Source organism: Ursus arctos, unplaced genomic scaffold (genome assembly GCF_023065955.2).
Source record: "Ursus arctos isolate Adak ecotype North America unplaced genomic scaffold, UrsArc2.0 scaffold_25, whole genome shotgun sequence".
Taxonomy (NCBI): Eukaryota; Metazoa; Chordata; class Mammalia; order Carnivora; family Ursidae; genus Ursus; species Ursus arctos.
Window position 1 is genome coordinate 1,392,895 of NW_026622930.1, and position 25,242 is coordinate 1,418,136.

The 25,242-nt window shown below is 65.6% G+C and overlaps 1 protein-coding gene across 10 annotated transcripts in view; it reads right to left on the reverse strand.

Annotated features, from left to right (window-relative positions):
• Positions 1 to 25,242, reverse strand: part of INF2 (inverted formin 2) — a 28,240-nt gene that overhangs the window by 2,657 nt on the left and 341 nt on the right. Inside the window, exons 1-22 of one of the 10 annotated variants that reach the window (XM_026515173.4) lie at positions 16,198 to 16,462; positions 14,146 to 14,545; positions 12,746 to 12,861; positions 12,515 to 12,674; positions 12,124 to 12,157; positions 11,496 to 11,637; positions 10,611 to 10,752; positions 9,726 to 10,394; positions 9,090 to 9,235; positions 8,946 to 9,007; positions 8,338 to 8,440; positions 7,743 to 7,828; positions 7,297 to 7,397; positions 6,273 to 6,343; positions 6,068 to 6,175; positions 5,909 to 5,979; positions 4,528 to 4,648; positions 3,960 to 4,124; positions 3,731 to 3,833; positions 3,323 to 3,484; positions 2,118 to 2,729; positions 1,694 to 1,809 (exon numbers count right to left, since the gene is read on the reverse strand). In XM_026515173.4, coding sequence (XP_026370958.2) covers positions 1,694 to 1,809; positions 2,118 to 2,729; positions 3,323 to 3,484; positions 3,731 to 3,833; positions 3,960 to 4,124; positions 4,528 to 4,648; positions 5,909 to 5,979; positions 6,068 to 6,175; positions 6,273 to 6,343; positions 7,297 to 7,397; positions 7,743 to 7,828; positions 8,338 to 8,440; positions 8,946 to 9,007; positions 9,090 to 9,235; positions 9,726 to 10,394; positions 10,611 to 10,752; positions 11,496 to 11,637; positions 12,124 to 12,157; positions 12,515 to 12,674; positions 12,746 to 12,861; positions 14,146 to 14,545; positions 16,198 to 16,284 — 3,777 coding nt within the window. In that variant the 5' untranslated portion in view covers positions 16,285 to 16,462. The other 9 variants (XM_026515172.4, XM_026515176.4, XM_026515175.4 and 6 more) reach the window with 9 other exon arrangements.

Here is a 25,242-nt window from a genome sequence, read left to right on the forward strand (position 1 = left end):
TGTGGGGGGCGGCAGTGGGGCACCCCCGAAGTGAAGGTGCCTTCCACACCCAGGGCTGCACAAGACGGACAGAGGCTGGGTGTGTGGTCCCGGTGGGATCCCCGTTGCAACAAGTCAAAGCAACAGCTGCGCAGGTGTGACAGGCCTGCCCGGGGCCCCTGCCTGGGCCCTGCTGGGGCCTGGGGCTGTAGGGACAGACCCTGAAACGTCCTGCGGGGGGGAGAGCAGCCGGGCCGGGTTCAGGGGCCGGGGGGACCATGCCTCTAACTTTCAAATCCTTTAGTAAGTTGAGAACAACGCAGCAAATGCTGACATTTTTGCCATTTTTCGCACGTTCTTGCCCTCTCGGGGTGAAGCGTAGTGTGCTCGTTACGAACTTGCTAATTCCCTGTCAGGCTGAAGTTTTTCCAAGTCAGGTGGAGGAGACAAGGAGGGTGGGATTCCTTCCTCCTGCCCTGGCCCCTGGGATGCCGGGGCGCAGGGACGGGGAGCCGCCGCCCTGCAGGTGCGGTCCTGCGGGAGCACAGAGCCGAGCTGGGCACACTCATCTTTCCCTGGACAGCGGCCACACATGGCTGCAGCCCCATGTGCTAGTGTATGCTGGTGTTTCACACCAGGGAGCCAAGCTCACAAAGCAAGCCCAGGAGCAAACCCTGGAACTGAGGCTAAAAGGCTGTACCCAACAGCGAGGACAAACTGTAAAGAGGGGTGCACCTGACTTCACTCCTGCCCTTGCTTCCTCTGTGCCCCGAGTCCCGAGGGTCAGCACCGGCCACCGCACCAAGCTGGGTGCAGGTGGCCCTGGGCCGTAACGAACTGGATCTGCACACCATGTCCAGAATGCAGTCGGGACCCCAGGCCTCTCTGCCTGCATCTGTGAGCCTCTCGGGCCCCGTGAGAAACAATGACGGCCCTGCCCATACTCGGGGTCCTGGGAGGCCTGGTGCTGTTGACCCGGGATGTGCCTACAGACCCATTCATGGTCCCCAGGACCTGGCCACTGGGGAGCGGAGGTCTGTCCATTCCTTGGAGAGGGCTTGTGGCCCTCTTCTCCCTGGCAGCTGGCCCTTGGGACCATCTCTGTCCCTCACTGCTTCCTTGGGGACATGTGTGGCCTGGCCAGGGCCAGAGCAGGGCTGGGGTGTGCCCCGTGGAAGGTCTCAGAGCAAAGATGCCACCCTGGGGGCTAGGAGTCAAGAAAGCCCCAGGTTAGCCGGACTGCTTGGGACAGGGGCAACCTCTGTCTGTCCTGCCAGGCCTGGGAGGCCAAGCCGCCCCCACCGTCAGAGGCCTGAGAGCACTCCAGGTGGTCTTGCCCCCCCCCAAGGCCTATTTGCCTGGCGCACAGCTCCGAGGTCGCACCTGGCCACAGCGGAGACCCCAGCTAAGCGAGGCAGGGCTCCCGCCCTTCCAGACACGGAGGGGAAGGCAGAGGGCCAGGCAGGTCCCACCACCAGCGGCAGAGGAGGGCAATTCTTGCTGACAGGCCCAGGCGGGCTGGAGGAAGCCAGGTTAGCATCCAGGAGGGGCCGGTGAGGCCCGGCGCCTGCAGCCACCGTTAGTGCAGAGCGCCAGCACGAGTACGTACCTTACTGAATCACACAGAGCCTTTTTGTTTTATTATCGTCAGAGTCAGGGACAACCTCTCCTTTCAAATAAGAGAAATGCACTCAACGGCTTGTTCCTGACCTACCCTGAACTCGGAGCTGGGGCCGGGCCGCCTGGCGTTCGGGCTGTGTGGACGCGGAGCCAAACGTGGCGGGGCCTCAGGCAGCCCCTGGCCACACCCGCCCCAGCTGCCACTCCCTGCTGGGAACGGCAGGCAAGGGGAGTTGGTGGGTCGGGGCGTGGGGACAAGGGCAGTGCCCCCCGCAAGCCGCTCCTCCCATGTGTGGAAGGGTGGCCATCTCTCCTGCAGGACGTGGGGTGTCCCGGGAATCACCCACTCTTGGGGGGAAGAGGAGGGGACGGCCGGCTGCAGCGAGAGGCTTGGGGCCCCGCTGTGGGATGGACGAGCTCTGACCACACGCCAATGCCCCCAAGCCCCGTGTGACTTGCCCACCCGGGCCCCCTGCTTCGGGGGGATGAGGAATGATGGGAGGGGAGCCCCAAATTACCTTCCTGGCTCCTGGAGGGGCGCTTCTTCCTTCGCCTGCCTGTCCTCTTTGAGGCCTGTCCCCGGGCCCTGGGGAGAGTGCCGGACCCCGAAGAGTCCGTGACTGTGTCCTCAGAGAAGGACCTGTCCAAGGATGTGTCCAGCGCAGAATCTGGGGCTGTGTCCTCCTGGTCCCCATCCCCGTCCCCAGCCACGACAGGGCCTGTGGTGGGGAGGTTGGCACTGCGCCCGTGGGCGGCTGCCTCCTGCGGCCCCTCCACGGTGCTGTCGGCCTCGGCCAGGCAGCTGCCCCGAGGGGCTGTGGGGTCTTCAGCATCTTGGCTCAACCCCGTGGCCCCAGGGGGCTTGTCAGCAGAGAGCATGAGAGGCTTCAGGGCCTGAGCGCCTCCCAGCACCACTGGCCAGGCGCCCTGAGAAGGCTGCGGGCTCTGGGGGTCCTCTGTGGTCAGGACATCGCTGGCATCAGTGTACCAGGAAGAACGCCTCTCCAGGGACCCAGGCCCGCCCTCCTCTGCTGGGTCTGCGGTGGGCTGAGGACTGGGGGCACTGGCGTCCGAGAGACCCTGGGGCTCAGAGGTGGGGCAGCCGGTGCCTCCTGCGGGGACTCTGGTGGCTGCTGTGGACACAGGACATGGCAGCTAAGGGCGAGGCCCGACTCCCAGGCCATCCTGATGGCGCCCCCTTTGGATGTGCCCGAGTGGGGGGTCTCCATCCATCCCAGCTTCTACCCGAATGCCACCAGCCCTGCGGAGCCCACTGCCCCAGGAACCTTCCCTGGTGGCCTCCAAGTGTGGGTGCCCAGGCAGCAGGCCCGCAGTGTGGCCGAGCAAGGGACACTGGGCTGATTTCATCCCTGTCCCTAGAGGCCCCCTCCACTCCAGGCAGCCACGCTGAGGCCTTCCCCCAGGCCCTGTGCCTACCTCTCCCACCACCTCAGCAGCCTTGAGCCCCAGGGACGCGTGTCAAAGGCCCACTGCCCGCCCGGGGGCTGCAGGGAGGACTGTCACAGTGGCAGGGAGCCCTTGGCCTCACCAGAAGGGTGAGCTGCCCCTCTAGCCCCACCTCGTGGCTGTGCCATTTCTCAGGCAGCAAGGGAGCCGGGAGGGCTCTCCCATGAGGTCAGAGAGGGCTTCTGGGAGGAGGGGAGGTAGCCAGCAGCAGGATGGCAGGAGGGAAATGGTAATGAGAAGCGGGAGAGGGTCTCACCAGACGCCTTGTCCTTCGGCGGGTCCATGGCAGCCGCCTTGCTGCCCCCCTCTGCGTCCCCTCGGCCACGGGCCGTCTTCCGCAGCTGGAAGCCCTTCCTGATGTCGGCCAGCAGGGCATCGATGACACACACTTCCTCCTGCTTCCCGACTCCCCTCCTGACTGAGAAGCCCCAGAGACCCTCAGAGAGGCTGCCTGCGGTCCCTGGAGCCCACCCAGGTGACCCTGAGAAGGAGACGACCTGGAGGGGGTGGGTGATGCCACAAGAGCTTCGAGGACGGGGATCGAGCGTGGAGGACGTGCTGACCTGGCTCCACGGAGGCCCACCCCCCCCAGCTCTCCGTGGGTCTCCAGGCAGGGCCTGACACCCCAGCTCTCTGTGGGCCCCCAGCTCGGGCCTGGCCTCACCGGGCTTCCCATCCTCGCCCCGCGGCCTCCGGGCCTCCTCCTCTGCCAGCTGCTGCTTCCTCCTCTCGGCCTTCGCCGCCTGCTCCTTCCAGTCCTTGTTCTCCTGCGCGGGGGAGGGGGGACACAGAGCCCGTGACCCCCAGCCCTCGAGGGAGGGCAGGAGCCTGCCACTAAGGGGCAATTCCAGCTGCTCTGCCTGAGGTCGGCCGGGGTGAAGGGCCCAGCCCACCTTCAGGGCACGGATGAAGAGGTCCCGGAAGGTCTTCATGGTGCTGAACGTGTCCTCCAGCGAGAGCTGCTGAGCGTCCTCACACAGGTAACTGGCCAGCTCTAGCTTCTTCTGCTCGATGGCCTGGAACACTTCATCTAGCGCCCGGGAGGCCTCGATGCTGGCCTGGGGGCAGGGCCGCGTGGTTACAGCCCTGGGAGAGCTCCAGGGTGGGCACCGCCTGCCATCACAGGGACGCAGCCCAACGGGAGCCCCGGGGGCAGGGGTCCCCAGGCCGCAGGAGGGGGATGGCTAGCTGCAGCGGCTCCCACGGGCGGTGGTTTCTGAGCAGGACCAGGAGGTCTGGGCACTGCGGCCCCTGGGGTCAGGGGAAGCCCCTCACTTGCAGGGACTACCTTGGGACCAGGGACAGTATGCTACCCTCCTGCGGGGCGCCTTGCCCCGGCTCTGTCCTCCCCCATGCTCTCCTGCCCCTGCCTGGTTCACTCGCCTAGCCCACTGGAAGGGGTCCCCCACCCCAGACCGTCGAGCAGCTGCTTGCCCGGCCCAGACCCCGGGCCCGGCTTGCCTGGAGGCGCTGGGTGTACTGCTCCTGCACCTCAGGGATGGAGGACGACACCTTCCGCTCCATCTCCAGAAGCTTCTTCAGGTTGGTGCTGGACTCAGAACGGATGAGCTCAAGGTTGATCCTGAAAAACATGCCAAGCCAGGCAGGGTCAGGTGACAGCTGATGTCGTCTTGTGGGGTCAGCAGAGCCCCTTGTCTGCACACCCTTGGGCCAGTGGGGGCACTGGACGGTGGACAGTGGATGGCACACCCGCAGGGACAGCAGGAACCATGGATGGTGGACAGTGGACGGCATACCCGCAGGGACAGCAGGAACAATGGATGGTGGACAGTGGACGGCACACCCACAGGGACAGTGGGGGACAGTGGACGGCACACCCACAGAGACAGTGGGGGACAGTGGACAACACACCCGCAGGGACAGTGGGGGACAGTGGACGGCACACCCTCAGGGACAGCGGGGGACAGTGGACGGCACACCCTCAGGGACAGCGGGGGACAGTGGACGGCACGCCCACAGGGACAGTGGGGGACAGTGGACGGCACGCCCGCAGGGACAGAGGGGGACAGTGGACGGCACACCCGCAGTGACAGTGGGGGACAGTGGACAACACACCCGCAGGGACAGAGGGGGACAGTGGACAGCCCACCCTCAGGAACAGAGGGGGACAGTGGACGGCACACCTGCAGGGACAGCGGGGGACAGTGGACAGCACACCCAGGGGGACAGTGGGGGACACTGGACGGCACACCCGCAAGTTGCTAGAAGCACATCAGAGCTCTGGGAATGGCCAGGTGGTGCTGGGGGTGAAGTGCCAGGACAGTGACCCAAGTGGCTCAGCCTATCCATGGCTCTCAGGCCTGAGAACCTTCCGTAGTGTGTACCTGGAGTTGGAAGGTCCAGGCTACCCTCCCTGAGCTGCCCCTCTGTGCTGAGTGACCCCATGGATGCAGCACCACTTGCCTGGGCCTCAGTTTTCCCATCTGTACAATGGGAGTGGCACGGCCTTCCTCACGGGCTGTTGTGAGGCTCAACTTTGTAAAGAGGTGGTGTCAGCCTAGCCCCTGGTGTGACCATGACCATGTCACTCCCTACCTCCCCTAGACCTGTCTCCTCCTGTAAATCATGTGAGGACAGGCCACAGTGGACCCAAGGTCCTATTCTGAGGTGAAAGTGAGTGTTCTATGGGGCAGTGGTTCCTGGGGGCCCAGCCTGGCCCAGCCACCTCACTGGCCAGGACCAGCAGCGGGGGCGCCGGTGTGGGTGAGGTGGGTGGTCGAGGTGCCAGGGTGGCCAGGTGGGAGGGGGGCTCACTGGTGTGGGCGAGGCAGGTGGGGGGCTTGCCGGTGGGGGCCAGGCGGGGGGGGCAGGGGGCACCTACCCTGCTGCATGGGAGGGCTGCTCCAGGTCCCGGGGCAGCTGCAGGAGGTCTGGGTGGCTCTTCTCCACCTCCTGCAACAGGACATGTCCGGTGAGAGCCGCCGTGGCCACACCCTGGCCCCAGGGATGGCCGAGCCTCGGGCGATGGGCGCGGTCCCACCTCCAGCACGTGGTGCAGCAGGGTCACGCGGCTCTGCTGGGACTTGGTCTCCGTGAGCTTCAGCAGTGTGCTGATCTTGAAGCCATCAGCGTCCCCTGTGTGGCTGCCCTAGAGGGTCCGGGTCCGGGTTGGGAGTGAGGCCTCGGCTGCCTGGTGGGGAGGGGGTGGACATGGGGGTGGGGGGAGCTGGGGCGGGACCGCTTACGTAGTTGAGGAAGTTTCCGATTTTCAGGATCAGCTGGCAGAAGATGGGCAGCTGGTGGCTGGTGAGCAGGCCTGTGGGAGGGCGCCAGGGCTGAGGGAGGGGAGGGAGCTGCGAGGCGTCTGAGGCTGTGGTGTGGAGGTCTTCACTCCCCTCCCCCAGGCTCGGTCCAGGGGTGGGCAGGTGACTGGAAGCCCCCACCACGAACAGGTTCAGGGGCTCTGGGTGCAGGTCTGCCAATGTGAGCACTCCTTGCACCCTCCCCACCCCAGAAGCAGATGACCACTGCCCTTTTCTGCGGATGACGTTGCTGAGAGGAACTTTCCAGAAGGTTGTAGCTGAGGCCTCCCTGGTTCTCAGCTAACCAACCCTTGCGGCTTCAGGGAGGGTGGCCCTCCTGGCTCTGTGCCCGAGATGGGAGTGGATATCCACTGCGTGCGTCCCTGCCCCGGGGCTGTGCTATATTCCTGCTCATCCCTCATCTGGAGAAAGTGGTGAGTGTACACACGTGTGCCCCTGAGCACGTCCCTGTGCATGCATGTTCATGTCTGTGCACGTGTGTGCCTGTGTGCATGGGAGCCTGTGTGTGTGCACACGTGTACCTGTGCGTGCACGCTCATGTCTGCGCACGTGTGTGCCTGTGTGCATGGGGGCCTGTGTGTGCGCACACGTATACCTGTGCGTGCACGCTCATGTCTGTACACGTGTGTGCCTGCGTGCATGGGAGCCTGTGTGTGCACACGTGTACCTGTGTGTGCACGCTCATGTCTGTGCACACGTGTGCCTGCGTGCATGGGGGTCTGTGTCTGTGTGTGCACGTGTGTATGTGCGTGCATGTAGCTGTGTATGCGTGCCTGCCTGTGTCTGCGTGTGCGCGTGCCGGTGGATGCACACATGAGTGCACATGCACCGTGAGTGTCTTATAGCAGGGTCATGTCTATGGTGAGGTGGGGAAGGTCAGCGCCCACGGGATCGCTCACGCTCCGGGTGCTGGGCCCTCCAGCCCCAGGCTTTGCCCCCCACTCACTGTTGCAGGCAGCGAGTACCAGCCGGGCCTTGGGCTGCACCATGTCCAGCACGACGGCCGTGCCCTCACACAGCAGCATGCACTCCACACGCAGCTGGTAGCTGGGGACAGAGCAGGAGATCAGGGACGGGGCCTCCCCTCACCCGTGCTGGGCCTGCGGCTCGGGGGCCCATGGTCTGGCCGTGTTCGACGTGCACGTTCCTGGGCCAGGTCCCAGAGGCCGACTCAGCAGGACTGGGGTAGGGCCCGGGAAGGGGCACTCCAGACCAGCACCTGGTGGGGTCGAGGAGGGCCATTGTCCCCATGTGGGGTGTCCCTCCCTCTCAGAGCAGGGGGCGTGTGAGTGATACGTGCGGTGTTCCTCGAGGAGTCCCGAGGAAACAGTCTGCACAGCCCCACTCCCTCCTCAAGGTCTGGGCCTGGGGGTCCGAGGGCCGCCCACTCACCAGGGAACGCCCAGCAGGAGGAGGTAGAACTGGTCGGCGTTGGCCAGCTTGGCCCGATCCTCCGTGAAGGAGCGCAGGTTTTCGATCTGCAGGGAGGAGGCCCACGTGTGGGACTGCAGCTCCCATCCCCCCCCCAGGAAGCACCCTGGACTGCGGGGCACCTGCGTGCACCTGCTCCCACCAGGTCCACTCATGTCCAGCACAGCTGTGTGTGGCTCTGGACCGAGCGTCCCTGTGTCCCCTCCTTGTTCCCTTGCTGGGAGCCCCCAGGGCAGACTCAAGTCCAGCACAGCTGTGTGTGGCTCTGGACCGAGCGTCCCTGTGTCCCCTCCTCGTTCCCTTGCTGGGAGCCCCAGGGCAGACTCATGTCCAGCACAGCTCCGTGTGGCTCTGGACCGAGCGTCCCTGTGTCCCCTCCTTGTTCACTTGCTGGGAGCCCCCAGGGCAGACTCATGTCCAGCACAGCTCCGTGTGGCTCCGGACCGAGCGTCCCTGTGTCCCCTCCTCGTTCCCTTGCTGGAGCGTCCCTGTGTCCCCTCCTCGTTCCCTTGCTGGGAGCCCCAGGGCAGGGCTGGCGAGGTTCCTCCCCATTCACCTCGTGCTTTTCAGGAAGGAGCTTGAGGAGCTGCTTGAGAACCTCCACGTCGAATCTGGTGGTGTCCCCAGCCCGGATCATAGCAATGATGTCCTCATTGGAGCTGCAGGAGAGAGGGTTTGGCTGGGGTGGGCTCCTGGGGACCCTGCCAGTTGGGGACTGCCCTCAGCCCATGACCTCTCTGCTTCTCAGCGGCCTGAGCTGCCGGGGCACAGAGAAGGCAAACCACCTGCCTGGGGTCACACAGTAATGAGGCTGGGGGCTGAACACCGCACTCCCTGTCTGCTCCTCCTTCCAGGGAGCTACTCAGGACCCAGGCAGGCAGGCACACGCGTGCCCAGGGAGCTCCCTGGCAGGAGCCAGTGTCCAGCAGCAGCAGGGAAGGACTCGTGGGCTGGGAGCACTGCCCGCTGCTGTCTGGGCCTCAGCTTCCCCAGGGAGTGGGGACTGGGGCTCTCCAAGGCCCCCAGCTTGGGGCGGCCTGCAGCTATGACCTGTCCACAAAGGGGGAGGCGCACTTCCCAGGAGAGGCCTGCAGAGGGCACTGCGGAGCCGAAGATGGGAGGTACAGGGGAGGGGGAGGCGGCTTAGTGGGAGGGCCTGCTCACCATCTAAACTGCTTCAGGAAGATGTTCAGGTTCAGGCTCTTCTTGGAGTCCAGAAACGTGATCTGGAGAACAGCCCCGCCCTGGTGTTGGTAACTGAGAGAGCACAGAGGCCCCTGTCCCGCCCCGGCCACGGCCGGGCCCCACCTCCTTGGGCTCCTTCCTGGCCGGGGCGGCCACATGCTCCTTGGGCTTGGCCTCGGGGAAGCAGAAGAGCCGCTCGATGCTGGGAAAGTCGGGCTCCACTGCCTCGGCACCCAGGCTGCTCAGCGAGGCCCACATGGAGCTGTGCTCTGTGGAGGAGGCGCCCCGGTCAGGCTCACGCACGCCCTGGGACGCCAGGGCCAGGCGGGCCCGGCAAAGGAAGCCCTCCGGTTGCTGTCACACCGTGTGCACGCATACGTGTCCAGGCTGGCGGGAGACCCGGCCTTCTCGCAGGCCTCGGCCTCGACCTTTTCCGACTGAGCACCAGCACCTGGGGGCCCGGGCCGTGCAGGGGCTGTGGCATCAGCGGTACATCTCAGCTTACAAGGGTGCGTGCGGGAGGGGAGGGTCTTCAGAGGGGCCTCTGCCCTGCCCCCGCCCCAGCCCTGCCCAGATGACCCAGGACCTAAGCCCAGAGCAGAGACTGAACAGCCCGTAGGCAGGGGGACACAGGCACAGAGGCCCCGGGCCTAGGCCCAGGCCGTAGCACCTGTGCTACGGGTATCGTGGGCCACTCACCCAGCGGGGCCCAGCCCGGGCCTCGGGAAGCGGCCACTCCCAGAGACCGGGGGTCCTCACCTCGGGCCACATTGGACGGCAGCTTCTGCCAGTTGAGCTTCTTCATGCGCAGAGTGGGGGGGTTTATGCGCCGGTGGCTTGGGACCCCGGCAGAACCCAGGCTGTGGGTCACATGGGCCACAATGATCTCCTCCTCGCCACCCACCGTAGAGGAGCCAGAGGGACCCGGCAGGGGTGGGGGTGGAGGAGGGCCAGGCAGTGGGGGTGGTGGGGGGCACCCCATGCCTGGGAGTGGGGGAGGTGGGGGAGGTAGGGCCCCACTGGAGACAGGCAGCGGGGGTGGGGGAGGGGGTGGGGGTGCTGGGGCTCCCAGGCCTGGCAGTGGGAGAGGTGGGGGCGGTGGGGGTGGTGGGGGCGGTGGGGGAGGCCCTGCAGGGGAGCCAGGGAGTGGGGGTGCAGGTGGGATTGGGGTAGGCGCCTGCCGCTGGGGGGCGGCCATGCTGCTCGAGCTCTGGACGTCGACGATGTGCAGGCTGGTGAGGTTGGCCTCGGGCTGCTGGTCCTCCACACCCGCCTTCGGGGCACCACTGTTTTGGGGCATGCTGCCCTTCCAACTCTGGCCTAGGTCGGCCTGGACACTCTTGTGGGCCTTGTTCAGGGAACTCGGGCGTGGCCGCCCTTTGACAGACAGGAGCCGCTCCACCATCTCCTCTACGGTGCATTCCTGGACTGCGGCGGGGGTGTCCAGGGTCAGGGCACAGGGCCAGAGGACATGGGTGTGGGGTGGCGGGAAAGGCATGGCCACTGCCGTCAGGCACAGGGTGGGGGAGAGGCCAAGGACGGGAGCCCTCCCGCAACGGTCCAAGACCCCACTGTCTGTCCGCTAGGCTGGGGTCAGCGAGGGGGCTGTGGGCACGGCACCCCCGCTCTGCCCCACCTGCTCACCATCACTGGCCAGGAGCACGGCCCGGTGCACCAGGTTCTCCAGAGCCTCCCAGAGCAGCTGGCTGGAGGGGAGGGTGGGGTCCAGGTAGAGGAGACCCTGCAGCACGGACAGCAGCTGGGAGGAAGCTGGGGAGCAGCTCACCTGGGTGGGGGGGGAAAGGACGGGTCAGCAGCCGAGCCCATCCTGGGGCAGGCTGACCACAGCGGGCTTCGGACTGCCAGGAATGTCCACCCTGTCACCACTCTGTGCCTTGCAGGGGCACTGCGGATGAGCCGGAGTGGGGCTCCCTGACTGCCGCGCCGGTGACGTTCGGGGTTGGACAACTCTCCACTCTGGGGGCTGCCCAGTGCACTGTGGGATGTCTCACGGCATCCCTGGTCTCCACCCCCCCAAAGCCGGGAGAAACCCCTGCCCAACTGAGACCACCCCAAATGTGTCCAAATGTTTCCGGCGACACGTGTCCCCTGGCTGAGAGGCGTGGGTTCAGTGAAGGACAGGAGGTCCCAGCCAGGGAGGGCCTGAGCTGGACCAGAACGCGGCCTCCTGGCCTCCTGCTGGTCCTGGAGCCCCTCAGGCCATTTGAGGCAGCTGGCCTGCTGGGGCCCAGGACAGCTCAGCTACCTCTGGGCAGCCCTGGTCTTTGGGACGCTGTCCTCCTGGGTCCCCGGGCCTTGGCTCTGTGCCTGTGCCAGCGAAGACGGCCCCCAGGCTGCCCGCTGCAGCTCCAGGCTCCTCCCAGTCCACGCCCGGACCCCCCGCGGCTCCCTGATGTGGCTCCAGATCCGGTCGGGTGGGTCTCCCAGGGCGGGGAAGGCAGCGTGTCGGAGCCCTGCACCCCTGCCCCTGGAGACGGTCCCCGGCAAGCTTGCTCCGGCCCCGCTCACCTTGTGGAACACAGACGCGAAGACGTCTTGGTGGCTGTTCATGTTGACGCCCCCACAGATGCGCAGAAGCTCCTCCTCGTCCTCGGCCTTGGCCTCCTCGAAGGCCTCCAGCTGGATCAGCAGGTCGGCGTCCTCCAGGTCCCTGGGGCGAGAGGGGCCGGGCGGGCTGAGGCCGCTGCCCCACCCTGGACGGACGCACAGACGCCCCTGTGCGGGGCTGTGCTGGGCATGTGGCCCCACCCAGGACAGTGGTCCTGATGGGGCCTGGGAGGGCAGTTCTCAGCTACCTGGGCTCCCAGAACCCAAATACGTTGGAATTTCGGAAAAACCGCAAATGATCTGTAGCATAAGTCTGTCCTGTACGGTTTCTGAGATATACTTACCCAGAGAGCGCTTTGTGGTCTATCTACACTCCTACTTAACAAGGCGTCCTGCATTGTATCTGGCGACACCCAGGCCCCTGGGCGGGGGCCGTTCTGCAGGGTGGCCGACAGGCAGTGTGAGCGGGACCTGGGTTGAGCAGGGCGGGCCCACTGGGGCTACTCCCGGAAGTCCCCTCTGCCCATTGCCCATCTGGACCCCAGGGAAGGGTGAGCCCGGCTTTGGAGAACAGTTGATGGGGACTCACCGTAGCCGCGTCAGAATGTCCAGCAGCTGCAACCCTGGGAAGGGACAGTGGGGTCGCTTGTGTCTTCTCATGCCTTCCCCTCTGCTCTCTCCGTGGGCTCATTCCCACCCCCCAGCACACCCAGCCCGTGGGGCAGGAGGGGGACCCTGCCATTGCTACAGGTACCAGGAACACTCTGGAGGGCACACACGGCTGTCCCCGCTAGATGGTCATGGCCACCACTGGCAGGACTGGAACCGAGGGGTGGGCCTCACACTGAGAGCCATGCAGGACTCCTGTCCGGGGCCGCAGGGGCCCCAAGTCCACCAAAGGGAGCTGGTGGGGGCGGCCTCCCAGAGCCTTCCCCTGGGGCCCTGCAGGGGGCAGTGTGGGCCGGGCCAGGGGCGGTTACCAGTGAACTCCCCGCGCAGCTGGGCGCGGGTGCGGAGGTCCTCGGGGCCCAGGATGATGGCGTTGATCACGCTGAGCAGGGTGACGACATAGGGCACGTTGTCGCTGTCGGAGAGCTCACTCATGATGACACTGAAGCGGTACTGCTGGCTGCGCACCGTCTGCAGGGCGGGCGGGCGGGGTCAGCACGCGTCCCGGGCCCTGCACCCACCCAGGCGCCCCCGAGGCTCACCTTGTAGTGGTCCAGGGCATCCAGGGTCAGCACGTGGCCCTCGGGGGAGTAGATGCACAGCGCAGCCAGCAGCTCGAACACCTGCTTCTTGACCATCACGTTGGACGTGTCCAGAGCTGCCAAGGGCGGGCGGGAGTCTCAGCGGGGCCCACGGTGCATCCCAGGCCTGGGCTCCTCCTCCTCCCGGCAGCCCCTCCCCACCTGCACCTGTCTGACGGGAACCCACCCTCCCGCGGACAAGCCGGGCCCCCAGGTGGACGCCAGGGGACGCTCCGCACCGGGGCACTGGCCGCATCGGGGGCTGGCCTCCGCGGGCGCCCACCCCCTCCAGGACTAGAGAGGCAGATGCTGCAGGGAGGGTGTGCTTGGGCTGGGCCTTAGTTCTGAGAGCGGTCCCTGCCGGCTCTGGGCCCAAGGCCCACACTGGCACGGCCCCCCGGCCTGACCCATGTTTTCACCAAACAGCCCATGGCACCTCCTTGTTGTCATGCCCCCCTCCTCCCACCTCATCCCTGGGCTGGGGAAGTTTTGGGGGTGTCCCTTAGCTGGCCTTACTGAAAGGCCACAAACACACAGGTGCACCACCCAATCCGGGGTGCGTACGACGGGCATGAGTAGCCTCTGGCTCGTTCACCCACAAAGGCTCTCGCCCACCTCCACCGGCCGACCCACCGTCACTGCCCCCTCCTTCAGCTCTTGTTGCTACCATTGAACAGCACGGCCTGGAGGGCAAGGGACACAGTGACCCCTCATGAAGGGCCACCTGAGGTCACCCCCAAAGGGAGAAGACTGACTGGGTGCAGCCTGGGGAGACTTCCTGGAGGAGGTGACCATGTGTGAGAACTTAAGGAGTCAGCAGGTGCACAAAGGCACAGAGCAGCCTGAGCAGGAGGTGGGAGTGGGGCACAGAACAGGCAGGGGTGGGGGTGTGGGGAAAGGGGAGATACCGCCAGGTGCAAGTGCTGGCTTGGAGCCAGGCAGAATGTGAGCGGGGCTACTCAGGTGGACTTGTGTTTTTGGCCCAGGTCAGGCCGGCTGCCAGGGCATGGACCAAGGTGGCAGGTGGGAGGGAGGGGCGCTGGAGGCCAGAGACGGGGAAGGGGGCGGGGCACGAACAAGCACAGGGCTGGACGGAAAGCCCAGGCCAAATCACAGAACAGAGGAGGCAACTAGGTGCAGCTGGTGGAGGACCATGGCTCCTAGGTGACCCGGAGGTCTCAGACTCGGGGCAAACAGGAACCTGGTTCTTCCTCCAGGAAGCCCTCCCTGCTGCCCAGCTGAGTTCTCTCCTGTGACCCCAGCCTGCCCTCTAACCTCCGTGCCCGGAGCCTCATAGGGAGTTACGCAGGGGTGTCCGTGCCAGGTGCCCGCCCGGCGCCCGGCAGCGGGCCGCGGCTCACCCAGGGAGAGCTGGCGCACGTAGGCCTGGTTGCTGAGGATGTACTCGATGCCCTGCTGCGAGTTCATGACGGCGCGCACGCAGCTGATGCAGGTGAGCTGCAGCAGGGCGTCGGCGATGCGGGCCACCCCGCGGCCGGACAGGCGCGCCAGGGCCTCGAGCAGCAGGTCCAGGCCGCTCTGCTCCAGGAACTGCACCATCCAGCTGCCGTCACTGCTCTCCAGGCGCTTGCGCAGGCCCGAGTAGTTGACCACGGAGGGCATCTGCAGCAGCCGGATGCACAGCTCGGGGTCCGCGCTCTCCAGGTTGGCCTCCGTGGGGTCTGAGTCCTGCGGCCCCAGCTTCTCCTTCAGCGCGGCCCACTTGCGCTGCGCACCCTCCTTCACCGACATCTTGCCGAACTGTGGGGCCAGAGGCAGACGGGCGTGAGCCGCTCACCCGCGAGGGGAGGCGGTGTCCTCTGCCTCGTGTCTCTCCCCACCTGCCAAAAGGCCTGCCCGGGGACACCGGGCCCTCGCCCGGTCAGGGCAGCCACCGTCCAGGGACTTCTCCTCACACGCATCCCTGATGAACCGCCGCAGCCGCCGAGTGGGCAGGAGCACCGCCTCCCTGTCCACCCGAGGACCTCGAGGAGGCTACACTGGCAGGAACACCACTGACTCAGTAGTGACGATGCAACAAAAGTGGCATCTCTGGGGTTCCCTTATCTTGTCCCAAAACACTTCCCCTGCCCCCGGGGGACAGGGTCAGATACGGACAGCAGGGAGGGGCCATTCCAGATCCCGGGCTCTTGTGGGCTGCCCACGGCATCAGGTGTGTGGCTGGGGAAGGGGCTGACTTGAGGGTCAGGCGCGGTGCCCACCCCCATCACGAGCAAGGCCAGGGCCCTGTGGGGAAGCAGCCCTGCCAGGCCCTGGCCTCTGAGGCCCTCAGTGGGTCAGTCAGTGTGGGCAGAGGACTGGATGTCCCCCTAGGCCCTTGGCATGTGGAACTTTACTGGATGCGGCCTCAACAGGTGTGACCCCCCACCCACAATGCCTCCCAACACGTGCCTTTCCCCAAAAGAGGACAGGCCTCTGTGCCTTTGCCACACCCACCAAACCCCCCTCCTCGGGGCCCTCGGCAGTGACGCTGTCCTCAGCCACAGCCCCTGGGGACTGGCCTCAAAGGTCAGGGGCAGCCCAGGCTCTCCTGCGACCATGTATGGCTCGGGTCTTGTATTTAGTGCGTGAGAAGGACGGCATGGAGCTGCTGAGAGGGAGCCCGAGAAGCAGAGCATGGCAGGACCACTGCGCCTCACGCCCAGGGCCTGGCCCTGCCACTGCCCACCCCAGACCCCCCAGGCCCCTACGTTACAGAAGACGAAAGGGAGGCGGCAGCTAGAGAAGCCAGGTCACATGCCCAGCCCCCAGAGTTGGAAAGGGCAGAACGGAGTGAGCCTGGACCCCACGCAGAGGCTGGCCAGAGAGAGGCTGGCTGTCCAGCCCAGCCTCCCTCTCAGGACTGCTGGACCCAGTACATTAGGGGGAGACCCCAGGGGCCATCTGAGGTCCTACAGGAGACAGAGGCTGCACTCAGGTCCCTGGCCTGGCTCACGGCTGGCGTTCCCGGAGGCCCCGCTCCCCCTCTGCTTGGTGAGTGTCTTGGGTGTCCTCCTTTGTGCTCCCCGAGCTCCCCCCACCCCCGGCATGGGATGGTCTGGCATTCCAGCAGCTCCTCCTCTGTTTGAAGTGGGTCCACACCAGGAATCCAGACCCCCACCCAGCCCTCATCCTCCTGCCTGGCTGACTGCCACGCAGGCCCGTGGGGTGCCCCAGGAAGGCGGCCTGGCTGAGGGGAGGAGAGGCTCTGGCCTGCTTGTGTACCGGCTCTGGGCCCACCATGCCACTCGTCCCGCGTGAGCCACCCTGCCTGCACCGACCCTCTGGCATCTGCCTACTGGGGGCATCCCGAGAGGCAGTGGGTGTGGGCATCCCTGCGGGGGGTCGGGTGTCCGTCAGCCCTCCCTGTGACTGCATGGTTTCACCTGCTCCCTCCCCCACCGTCGACTCACCCAGATGCGCAAGACCTTCCGGCTGCCTCTGCCCACCCATTCCAGGCCCTGCCTCGGGCTGCCCCTCACACTCTCCTGGCTTCTCATCACTGCTGACCGCTGAGCTGTGCGGCTGCCAGCTGTGGCTCCGGTCCCTCTTGGGCAGCCTCCCGGTGCCAGGGGAGGGGGCTGCTCCCGGCACCATGAAGAGCACAGCAGAGCGGCCTTCGCACACACTGCCACCCACCCTGGGTGCTGCCTAAAGACGCAGCCAGGACTGCCCCTCCCTTCCTCGCCCCACCCCCGTCCTGCTGGCCCAAGTCCCTGCTTCCTTGGCACAGGCTGAGTGGTTGGGGCCTGAACTCTCCCAGGACAGGCCTTCAGCGTCTTAAGTGTCTTCTCTAGCCAAGAGCCCCCGGGGTCCCTCGATGCAGAAAACGACCTCTCAGAGACAGCCTGCTCGGTCTAGGCACCTCACCCGACACTGCCCGGGCCTCCCTGGGTCACTGGCTCATGACCCGGAGAGACCCCCCACGTAGGGGCCCCTGCAGGAGGTGATCAGCCCCGTCTACCTGCCCTCGAAGGGTCCTAAGCTGTGTGCCCCGGAGCTGAGTTTCACAAGCTGGTCATGCCCCTCCATGTGTGCCTCACACACGTGCCGGAGCGGCACCCATGCACAGCAGACACGCGTCACGTAACACGGACGCACGTGCACGAAGGCCTCCTGTACAGGCACATGGTATCACACACAGCAACAACCCCAGAGAGGACGTACAGACGCACTCCACCTGCGCAGGCGGCATCCACCCACAGAACACTGAGGCCACGGTGACAAGGACCGCGGACACGCACATGGAAACTATAACGCGCTCCCACTCGCCTGCCTGTCTGCTTGGGGACTCTGTCAAGGGCCGGTGGTGCTGACCCGGTCCCTGCGAGCAGCGGCTCCGAGGAAATGGCCTCTGCCTGCTCCCCTCCACCCCCCCGGGGGGTGGTTGGACGGTCCTGCCGGGAGCCCCAGACAGAACCAGGCATGTACTGCGTCAGGAGAACAGCGTGGGGAATGACCCCTCCTGGCAATACCCAGGACCGCGTGGGAGGCAGAAGCCAGACTGCTGGGCTTACTGGCTGTGTGCTCCTGGGGAAGGGGCTGCCCCTCTGCTCTCCGTCTGTACAGTGACAGGTGCGCTGGGGTTCGCAGGGCATAAACTGGACCCGGCCCGCACCGACTGAGCGCTCCTGGCTGCTGTAACTCCGGCCGCCGCCGCGCCCACCCTCCCAACCCTGCCCAACCCGTGGGTTGAGTGTCCCGAGGCAAGCCTGGCCTGGCGCCTAGACAGGGCGGGGTCGCAGGGACCCTCCCAGCCTCCGCCTGGCCAGGGTGGGGCGGGGCCACATGCTCAGGAATGCGATCACAGGGCGGGGCCAGCCTTCCGGGGGCGGGGCCACATGAGCAGGAATGTGATCTCGGCCCCCCCCGACGGGGGCGAGGCCAGCCTTCCGGGGGCGGGGCCAGCGCATGAATTTGCATTTGCAGAGCCTTTTTTGCAGCCGGCACCACCCACAGAGCACGACCCTCTCCTAGGGTCCAAGTACCCGGCGGCTCGGGCGTACCCTGTCCGTCGGGCGCTGCAGCAGCCCCAAGCGCCCCGCATGGGCAGGCCGTCCCCCTGCACCAGGGCAACTCTGGTGGGCAGGGACCTTTTGCAGAGGAAGACACTGGGGCTCTGACATGAGTGGCATGTTCCCCAATGCTTCTTCAGCGCTCCATTTTTTCTACCAATAAAGTGGGGTTCCCGCTGCGGCGGGGCCACGCTTTCCCCTCAGAGCTCTCCTGGGTCAGCCCACTGGCCGGGCTGTGCTGCTCACCTGAGCTCACCCAGCCCACGCCTGGCCAGCCCCGCGCAGCAGTACCGGCACCTCTATCCGGGCACCCACATGCCCAGGCAGCTGTGCTGACTCATGGGAAGCCACCGCCCCTGCTTGGCAGCCGCCTGTCAAACAGAGTGTGTTCCTGGGGGGGCGGGCAGGGGGCAGGGTTGAAGCTGCCCCCCCACCTGACCTCAGAATCCAGCCCCTGCCATGCAGACGGAGAAACTGAGCCAGAGAGGAAGGGCCTCCTGCGGTGGGCACCAGGCGCCAAGCTGGGTCCTGGGCATGGCTGGTGGGAGCTCCCTGCATGGGCTCCCCCCCACCACCGCCCGCCCCGGCTTTGAACAGTGTGGTGGGGTGGGGATGCCCGGACTAAGTGCCAGAGCTCGGCACCCTTGAGGAGCGGGTTTGGGCTTCCGTTCCTTGATCGCTGCGAGGGCTGGTGGAGGGGCTGGGGGACCCAGCGGTGGGAGTGAGGGGTAGGAAAGGCACCGGCTGGGGACACGGGCACCCAGGAGAGGGGTGGCTGCTGTAGGGAGGCAGCTTCAGGGCGGCCCTGCCAGCGTCACCACAGGGCTGGGGTGCTTCTGGGCCCAGAGCCAGAGAGGGCGCGGGGGCGGGGTGCAAAGAGTGAGCTTGTCTTCCTTGGGGAAGGCGGGTACAATGGCAGGAGCGGGGTTCCGGAACTGGGAGGCAGGGGCTGCCACACTGTATTTTTAGCTCCAAATTTTTCCACTGCCTGGCAACCCTTGTATTGTGTTTCCAGCAGCGATTCCCTGGAGCTCAGGGGCAGCCCGGGCCCTGCAGGACTGGGGGAAGCCGCTGGAGCTGATTCCTACCCGGATCCCCCATCCCCCTCCCTTCCATCACCTTGGCTCCTTTCGAGCCTCCAGTGCACGCACGACCCTCCCCACAAGGCTGTGAGCCCTCCTTGCGTGGGTCACCCACCATGGGCTCATCCCAGGTCGGGGGCTAATGCACAGTGGGCCTTGGGGAAGGAGGTACAACCTAGTGCCTACCCACCGCCCACCCATCCACAAGCACACAGTGCGGAGGGCCTTGGCCAAGGGGTGGTGTCCTCACGGGCCCCTGGCCGCTCTCTTGTCCAAGGAGCACTCCAGCCCACCGCTGCCCTCAGTCCCAGGATGGAGTGCAGGGCCTGTGCCTCCCAAGTCCTCACCTGAACCCCACCCCCCACCCCACTGTGTGTGCATCCAGCAACAAGACTGAGGGGCTGCTTGGGGGCAGGTGGGCACCAAGACCTTCACAGTGGTGCTGAATTAAAAACAGAGACAGGAAGTAGGACAGTAAGTCGTACTGAGTAGGATTTCAGCCATCAAACATGTCCCACCAAACACACGCCTGAATGCTAACAGAAGTTGCATCTGGGGTGAATGTGGTCATTTTCATAATTAGAGAGAAAGAGCATAGTGATAGAAAAGGCCCACAGTCTCTGAGGGGAACTGGGTTCAGAGGGGGCCCGCCCCCCATGCAGGTCACCAGGGAGTCAGGGCAGAGCTGACAGCTGGTCTCCTCTGTGGCACTAAGGCTACGCAGGGTGGAGGGGGATGGAGGGGGCTGGGCTGGGCTGGCTAGCGCTGAGAGCCAGGCGACGCCGCTGGTCAGGGAGGCCGGGCCTGGGCTTGGGCCACTGTGCCCCAGGATCTGGGGACAGGTGGGAGTCATGTCAGACACACAGTGCCCAGGCCTGACCTGTTTGCCTCCTCCACGGGTCCCACCCTCCTGGGTTAGGAATAGAAGCGGGTGGAAGCCGCAGAAAGCTGCAGAGAGGGCTGACGGACTTGGGCGGACAGGAAACGCCTGCTAGAGGGCGGTGGGCGGCGTGGGAGCTGACCCTGCCCCCTTGCTCACTGGGAGGAGGGTGCTTGCAGGGCAGCCCTGGGCCCGCTGTGTGTCTGCATTTCTGAGAAAGGGCTGGGGGTGGTCTGGGAGTCCCGCCTGCCCCAGTGGATGGCTTGCTGGTAGGGAGGACAGGAAGGGCGGAGGCACCTGCGCCAGGAAGCTGAACTTTCGCTTCCACCTGCACTAAGGCTCATAGGGACTGGGTCGGCCCTGGCCTCCTGCTGTCGCCAGGCCTCATCTCCCCAGCTGTGCGAAGAGCAGGGCCAGGGGACTTCCTGGAGGGCCTGGCCACCCCTGACATTCTCAGGGTTTGGGTCCAGAGTCTGGTGCCCACCTGCCCCAGCACAGGAGAGCAGCACGCGGTGGCTGAGGACGGAGTGGTCGAGGACACGGTGGCTGAGGACGACAGTGACGTCTGTTGCCACCTTCTGTGGCTGAGCCAGTTCTGTCAGGGATGGCTTGCGGGGAGTGATGGGTAGAGACCCGTGGCTGGGTGTGAGGGAGGTGAGGAACTGCCCGGGCCCCAGGTGGCAGGGCGGCGTCTGAATCTGGGGCTGTTCTACCACAGGGCCCGGCACCTCGCCACAGCTTCCACCCGCAGGGCCTCCCCTGAACCCCACGAAGACCTCAGGCTGGCCACCAGAACCCCTCCTTCCTGGGTTGTGCCCCCCAGATCAGACGCAGCTCAGAGATGCCTCCTCCAGGAGGTCCCGTGTCCCTCCTTGTCTCCCTGCTGCCCTTGGGAAAGGCCTCTCCCAGCCTGGGAGGACCCTGGGTGCCTCAGGATTTGGGCTGCAGACTGCCCACTGCCTGCCCTGGCAGTCCCTGCCCCTGGCCCTGTCCCATGCCCCAGCTGGGGCTGCCCACCCAGGAGCAGGGAGAACAAAGCCTTGGATTGAGAGTGGGGGAGGGGCCACCCGGCACTGCCAGGGGCTGTGGCTAGGGCCCTGGGGGCAGAGGACGGCTCAGCTTCTGGGTGAGATCAGGCTCTGCCAGGGACTGGCTGTGTCTCTCGGACAACCCACAGGACTTGCCGGGGCCCTGGTTCCAGTCCTCAAATGGGGACAAGCATGTCAATGCCAACCCCTGAGCCCGCCGACAGATCCATGGGACACCATCTGTAAATCTGGCCCTGGACATGCGCAACTGCCTGCGCATCCACTGGTCCACTGCCGCCTCCTCCCCCTCCTCAGCCAGGCTGCCAGGGGCCAACATCGAGCTGGGACGCAGCCCCCACTCGGCCCCTGGACCCCCTGGTTCGGCAGTGAGCAAGACCCTCAGCGTCCAGCACGAGGTGCCCGAGGCATCCCTTGCCAGTTGCCTAGGGCCAGGCCCATCGAGGACTCGGTTTTCTCATCCTAAAACGGCCAAGATGTTCTCCAGGGTTGCTGGGTTTGCAGGGCCAGTCCCACCTGCTGGCCACCGGGCCTGCCTGGCCTGCACACCCCACTTCCTCTGCCCCTACCTCCACAGCAGCCCGGAAGCACCAGGCAGGGCCGTAGGCGCCTCCAAAAGGGCAGGATCCCATCTGGGCACGTGGGGCTCCTGTTCTCAGGCACTCAGTCTGCGCATGTGGGGAGGTAGAGACAGGCAGGGAAGGGGGACAGGGAGCGCCCCCCACCTCTGGCCGGCTGAAGAGCGGACCTTGGCCTCCCTGCCGTTGTGTGCCAAGCTGTACTTAGAGCTGAAATAGGGACCCGTGCATGGGGACACGGACAGCGGGGGAAATAGGCTGCACGCTGAGGCCACACCTGGGGCCCGAGAGGACCCGGGACCAGGCACAGACGGGGAGACTAAGGCCCTCTGACACAGCTGGCCAGGGCCCACGCTGGCAGCCACGCCCATGTCTGCTAGCACTCAACAAGGCCAGGACTGAGCTCAGGAGCAGAGAAACCCGGGACCCACGGGCTGTGTGTGTGTGCGCATGCAGTGGCAAGCCCCGGCTGGGCGTGATGGGTGCTGGGGGCAGTGCAGGAAAGCCAATGCCCAGGGCTCCGTGTGTGTGTCCGGAACTGGTATCCTCCTCCCTGACCCACTGGGCCCTGGGTTAGCCTTGAGGCGAGGCTTGGAGGTTAGGCCTCAGTGGCCCCATCTGCTAAATGGGAAGCACAGTCTGCCTCCACCTCCCCAAGTGTGGTTCCTGACTGGTCTCCCAACCACAGAAGGCTCTATCCAATGACCCTCAGCGGCCCTGGCTATGCACCCCTGCTCGGTCGGACTCTGCCTTCCCTGTGGGGTTGGCCCAGGCCAACCTCATGGGAGCAGGGGGCCCTCTGCCCACCTTCCAGGCCCTCTTTTCCCATGTGGGCACAGCTTGCAGGGAGAGGGGTGGTGGAGGGGGCTGCAGCAGCACAGGGGTGGGAGGGCGCCCCGACCAGGGCTTTGGTGAGGGAAAACTGCAGGGATGAGATGGGGCTGGGTGGGAGGGTGGCCGTGGCGGGTGGCAGGCAGAAGAGGGAATTCTGTCCGCAGGTAGCCCCGGGGGAGAGGCCTCTGTGTGGTCTAGTCATCCCAGCACCTGTAACCACCCCCCATGGCCAGAAGGGCCCACTGACTCCAGGGGTCCAGCTCGGCAGGCCTGTGGCAGCTGCCTGGAGTCATACAGGTGGGGGCCCCGGTGCTGCCCCCTCCCCTGGTGGGAGCCCGGGGGCTGCCGCTTGGCCAGGACAAAGCTCTCCTATTCTCAGAGTGGTGGTGCTGGGACCCCGAGGGTCCTGTGGTGGTGACGAGGGACATGGGGCTAGCCTTGGCCTCCAGGTGCTCCCCCGGGGCCAGCCAGGTCTCGCCGTGACCCCGGGGAAGCACTTCCTGTATGGCCGCCCTCTGGCCCACGGGAGCAGTGAGGCGAGCACAGAGGCTGGTGCGCGCAGTACAGGCTTCATAAATGCGTCCTGCCAGGCGTCACCGCTGATTCTACAGCCCGACAGCCCCATGCCTCAGTTTCCTCTTCTGTGAAATAGATGATAATCACAGTACCCATGCCTCACCGGTGGGCGCAAGGGTGGGAGGCCATGGGGCGGGAACGTGGCAGGCTGGCTCATTCATTCCTTCGCTCAGTCCCTCCTTCTGCACACAGACCCTGCTCAGGGCGCTGGGCAACGCTGCCGTGCACAGGCCAGCCTCTGGGCCGCTCTCAGGAGGCTGCTGTGCCCCTGGCAGAAGGGGCCCGGAGAAGCCGCACACCCAGTCAGTCCCCTCCTTAATCACACCTTGGGAGTGCTGTCGGGCAGACAAATAGCAGCGGCCCCTCCTGGGAGGACAGGCTCACCCTGCGCCTCTCTCCCTGCCTGGCTGGGGAGGAGGTTGGCGGTCACCGCAAAAGAGCTGCCCTTCCTCTTGGAGTTTTCTCTACGCACTGGGTAGATGGCCTGTGAACAGACCCCACACCAGCTCAGGACCAGGCTGTCCTGGTTCAAAGGTGAAACAGGCAAGACCCTCCTTACTAGGGTGAGGCTGGTAGGCAGCCACAAGGTCAGACCCTGCTCTCACACCTCCAGTGATGGGGAGCTCACCCCCTCACACGCACTCCTTCCTAATAGGTTGAAACCAGCCTCCTCGTCTTGGACATCCAGGGTCCCCCAGGTGTGGCGCTGTCTGGGGACAGCCCTGAAGAGACTGGCTCCTGCCTGGCCTCAACCTTCCAATCTTGGCCTGTCTCCCCTAGACCCACTTCTGTCCACTGTCCTGAAATAGCGGTGGACATGCCTTTCCCAATCCACTGTGTCCACTGGGCCCTGAACCATGCAACTACTAGACACCAGCTGTGTGCAAGACCAGTGCGGGAAGGAGCCAAGCAGCTGAGTCAGGCCCCATCCCTCAGACTGTGGGGGGACTTTGCCTTCCAGTTCCTCCTCTGGGTGCCCTGGAGAACACTCCCTGCCCCAGTCCAGAGCCAGGGCAACCACGTTGTGCCCTGTACCCGCCGGCAGTGCCCAACATTTTCCGGCTGCCTTCCATCCCTCCCCCGTCCTCGGGAACCTGCTAACTCTTCCAGCCTGGAAAATCACCACACTTTGATGAAAGGCGAACAGAGTGTATGGAAGGTTAGGAGCTCCCAGGTCCCAGCATGTGAGGCGCGTGCAGTTAGCTCCGACATCTACCCACACCCCCACAAACCTCACCTGATAGTCAACTCTGCTGGAAAGCAGTGCAACCTGACAGGCTGCCTGGGTGGGTCCCAGGAGGGCAGCCCACCTGATCACACCGGTCCTCTCCCCAGCAGGGCCCCTCGGCCTGTCTGCTGGCCGTGAGAACCTGTCCATCAGCCCCGCGCTCCTCGGGAGAGACGGAAGGTGGGGCCGGGGTCAGCTGGGGGCTATTGCCCAACTTGGCTTTTTAAATGAAGAGTTGGTGCTGCCCTGCTGAGGGAGTGGGGGCAGTGCGAGGCCCAGACCTCAGACCTGGCACCAAATGCAGATATTTGATGCACCAGGGCTGCAGCCCCCCCCGCCGCAGGACTCCCTGCTCTGGGTGGCACTGTGAAGGGGTTTGAGGCATTTGCTTTGGGTCTCTTCCTCTCCACTGAGAGTGACAGGAAGGAGGTCCATGCCTGAACCACTGTCCCCATCCTTCAGGGTGCAGATGGGGAAACTGAGCCCCAGAGCAGGCAAGTGTCCTGCCCAGATCCCAATGCCTGAGGGAGCAGGAGGTGGGGCTGGTGGGAAGGGAAGTTCCCAACTCCAGCTACACTGAGGGTGTGCATGACCCAGACAGGGTCATGGCCATCCCCACCCACAGGACTCCTGGTGTGGCCGGTAGGACAGGGCACCAACGCTGTGGTCACAACGGAGGCCAGCCACCATGCGGCCTGGGGCCCTAGGTTACAGAGCCTCAGGAGGCCAGGCACACAGACCTGCCTGCCTGAGCTCCCAAGGGCAGCTGGAGGCTGATGGGGCACCGCTGGTAACCCCAATTCCTTCCCGAGGTCATGCTCATTCCTCAGGCCCCTCCCCAGGAAGGAGGAGCACAGAACCAGCCTCCCACTCCCAGGCTTACGAGCCCGGCCAGGAGGAACCCAGAGCAGTGATGGGGGCTCGTGCCCCCAAGGCCTGCCTGTGGGGGTGCCAGGGCTCCGTGTGCGCCCACCTGCGCCCAGGCAGCTACAGACACAACAGCATAGGGGGGACCCCAGGCCGGCGCGCACCTCGCGGGGCTACCGGGCTGCCGACCCGAAGTTGAAGTTTATTTTCCCAACTGTGGCTGATTCATGGTCAGGATGTGGCGGCGGCCGCGGGGAGGGGAAATTCTGCCCGCAGCGGGCGGGGCGTTGGCCCGCAGACCCTCGGCCCACCACCGCGGCCACTGCGAGCAGGAGGCGTCTAGACCGCGCGG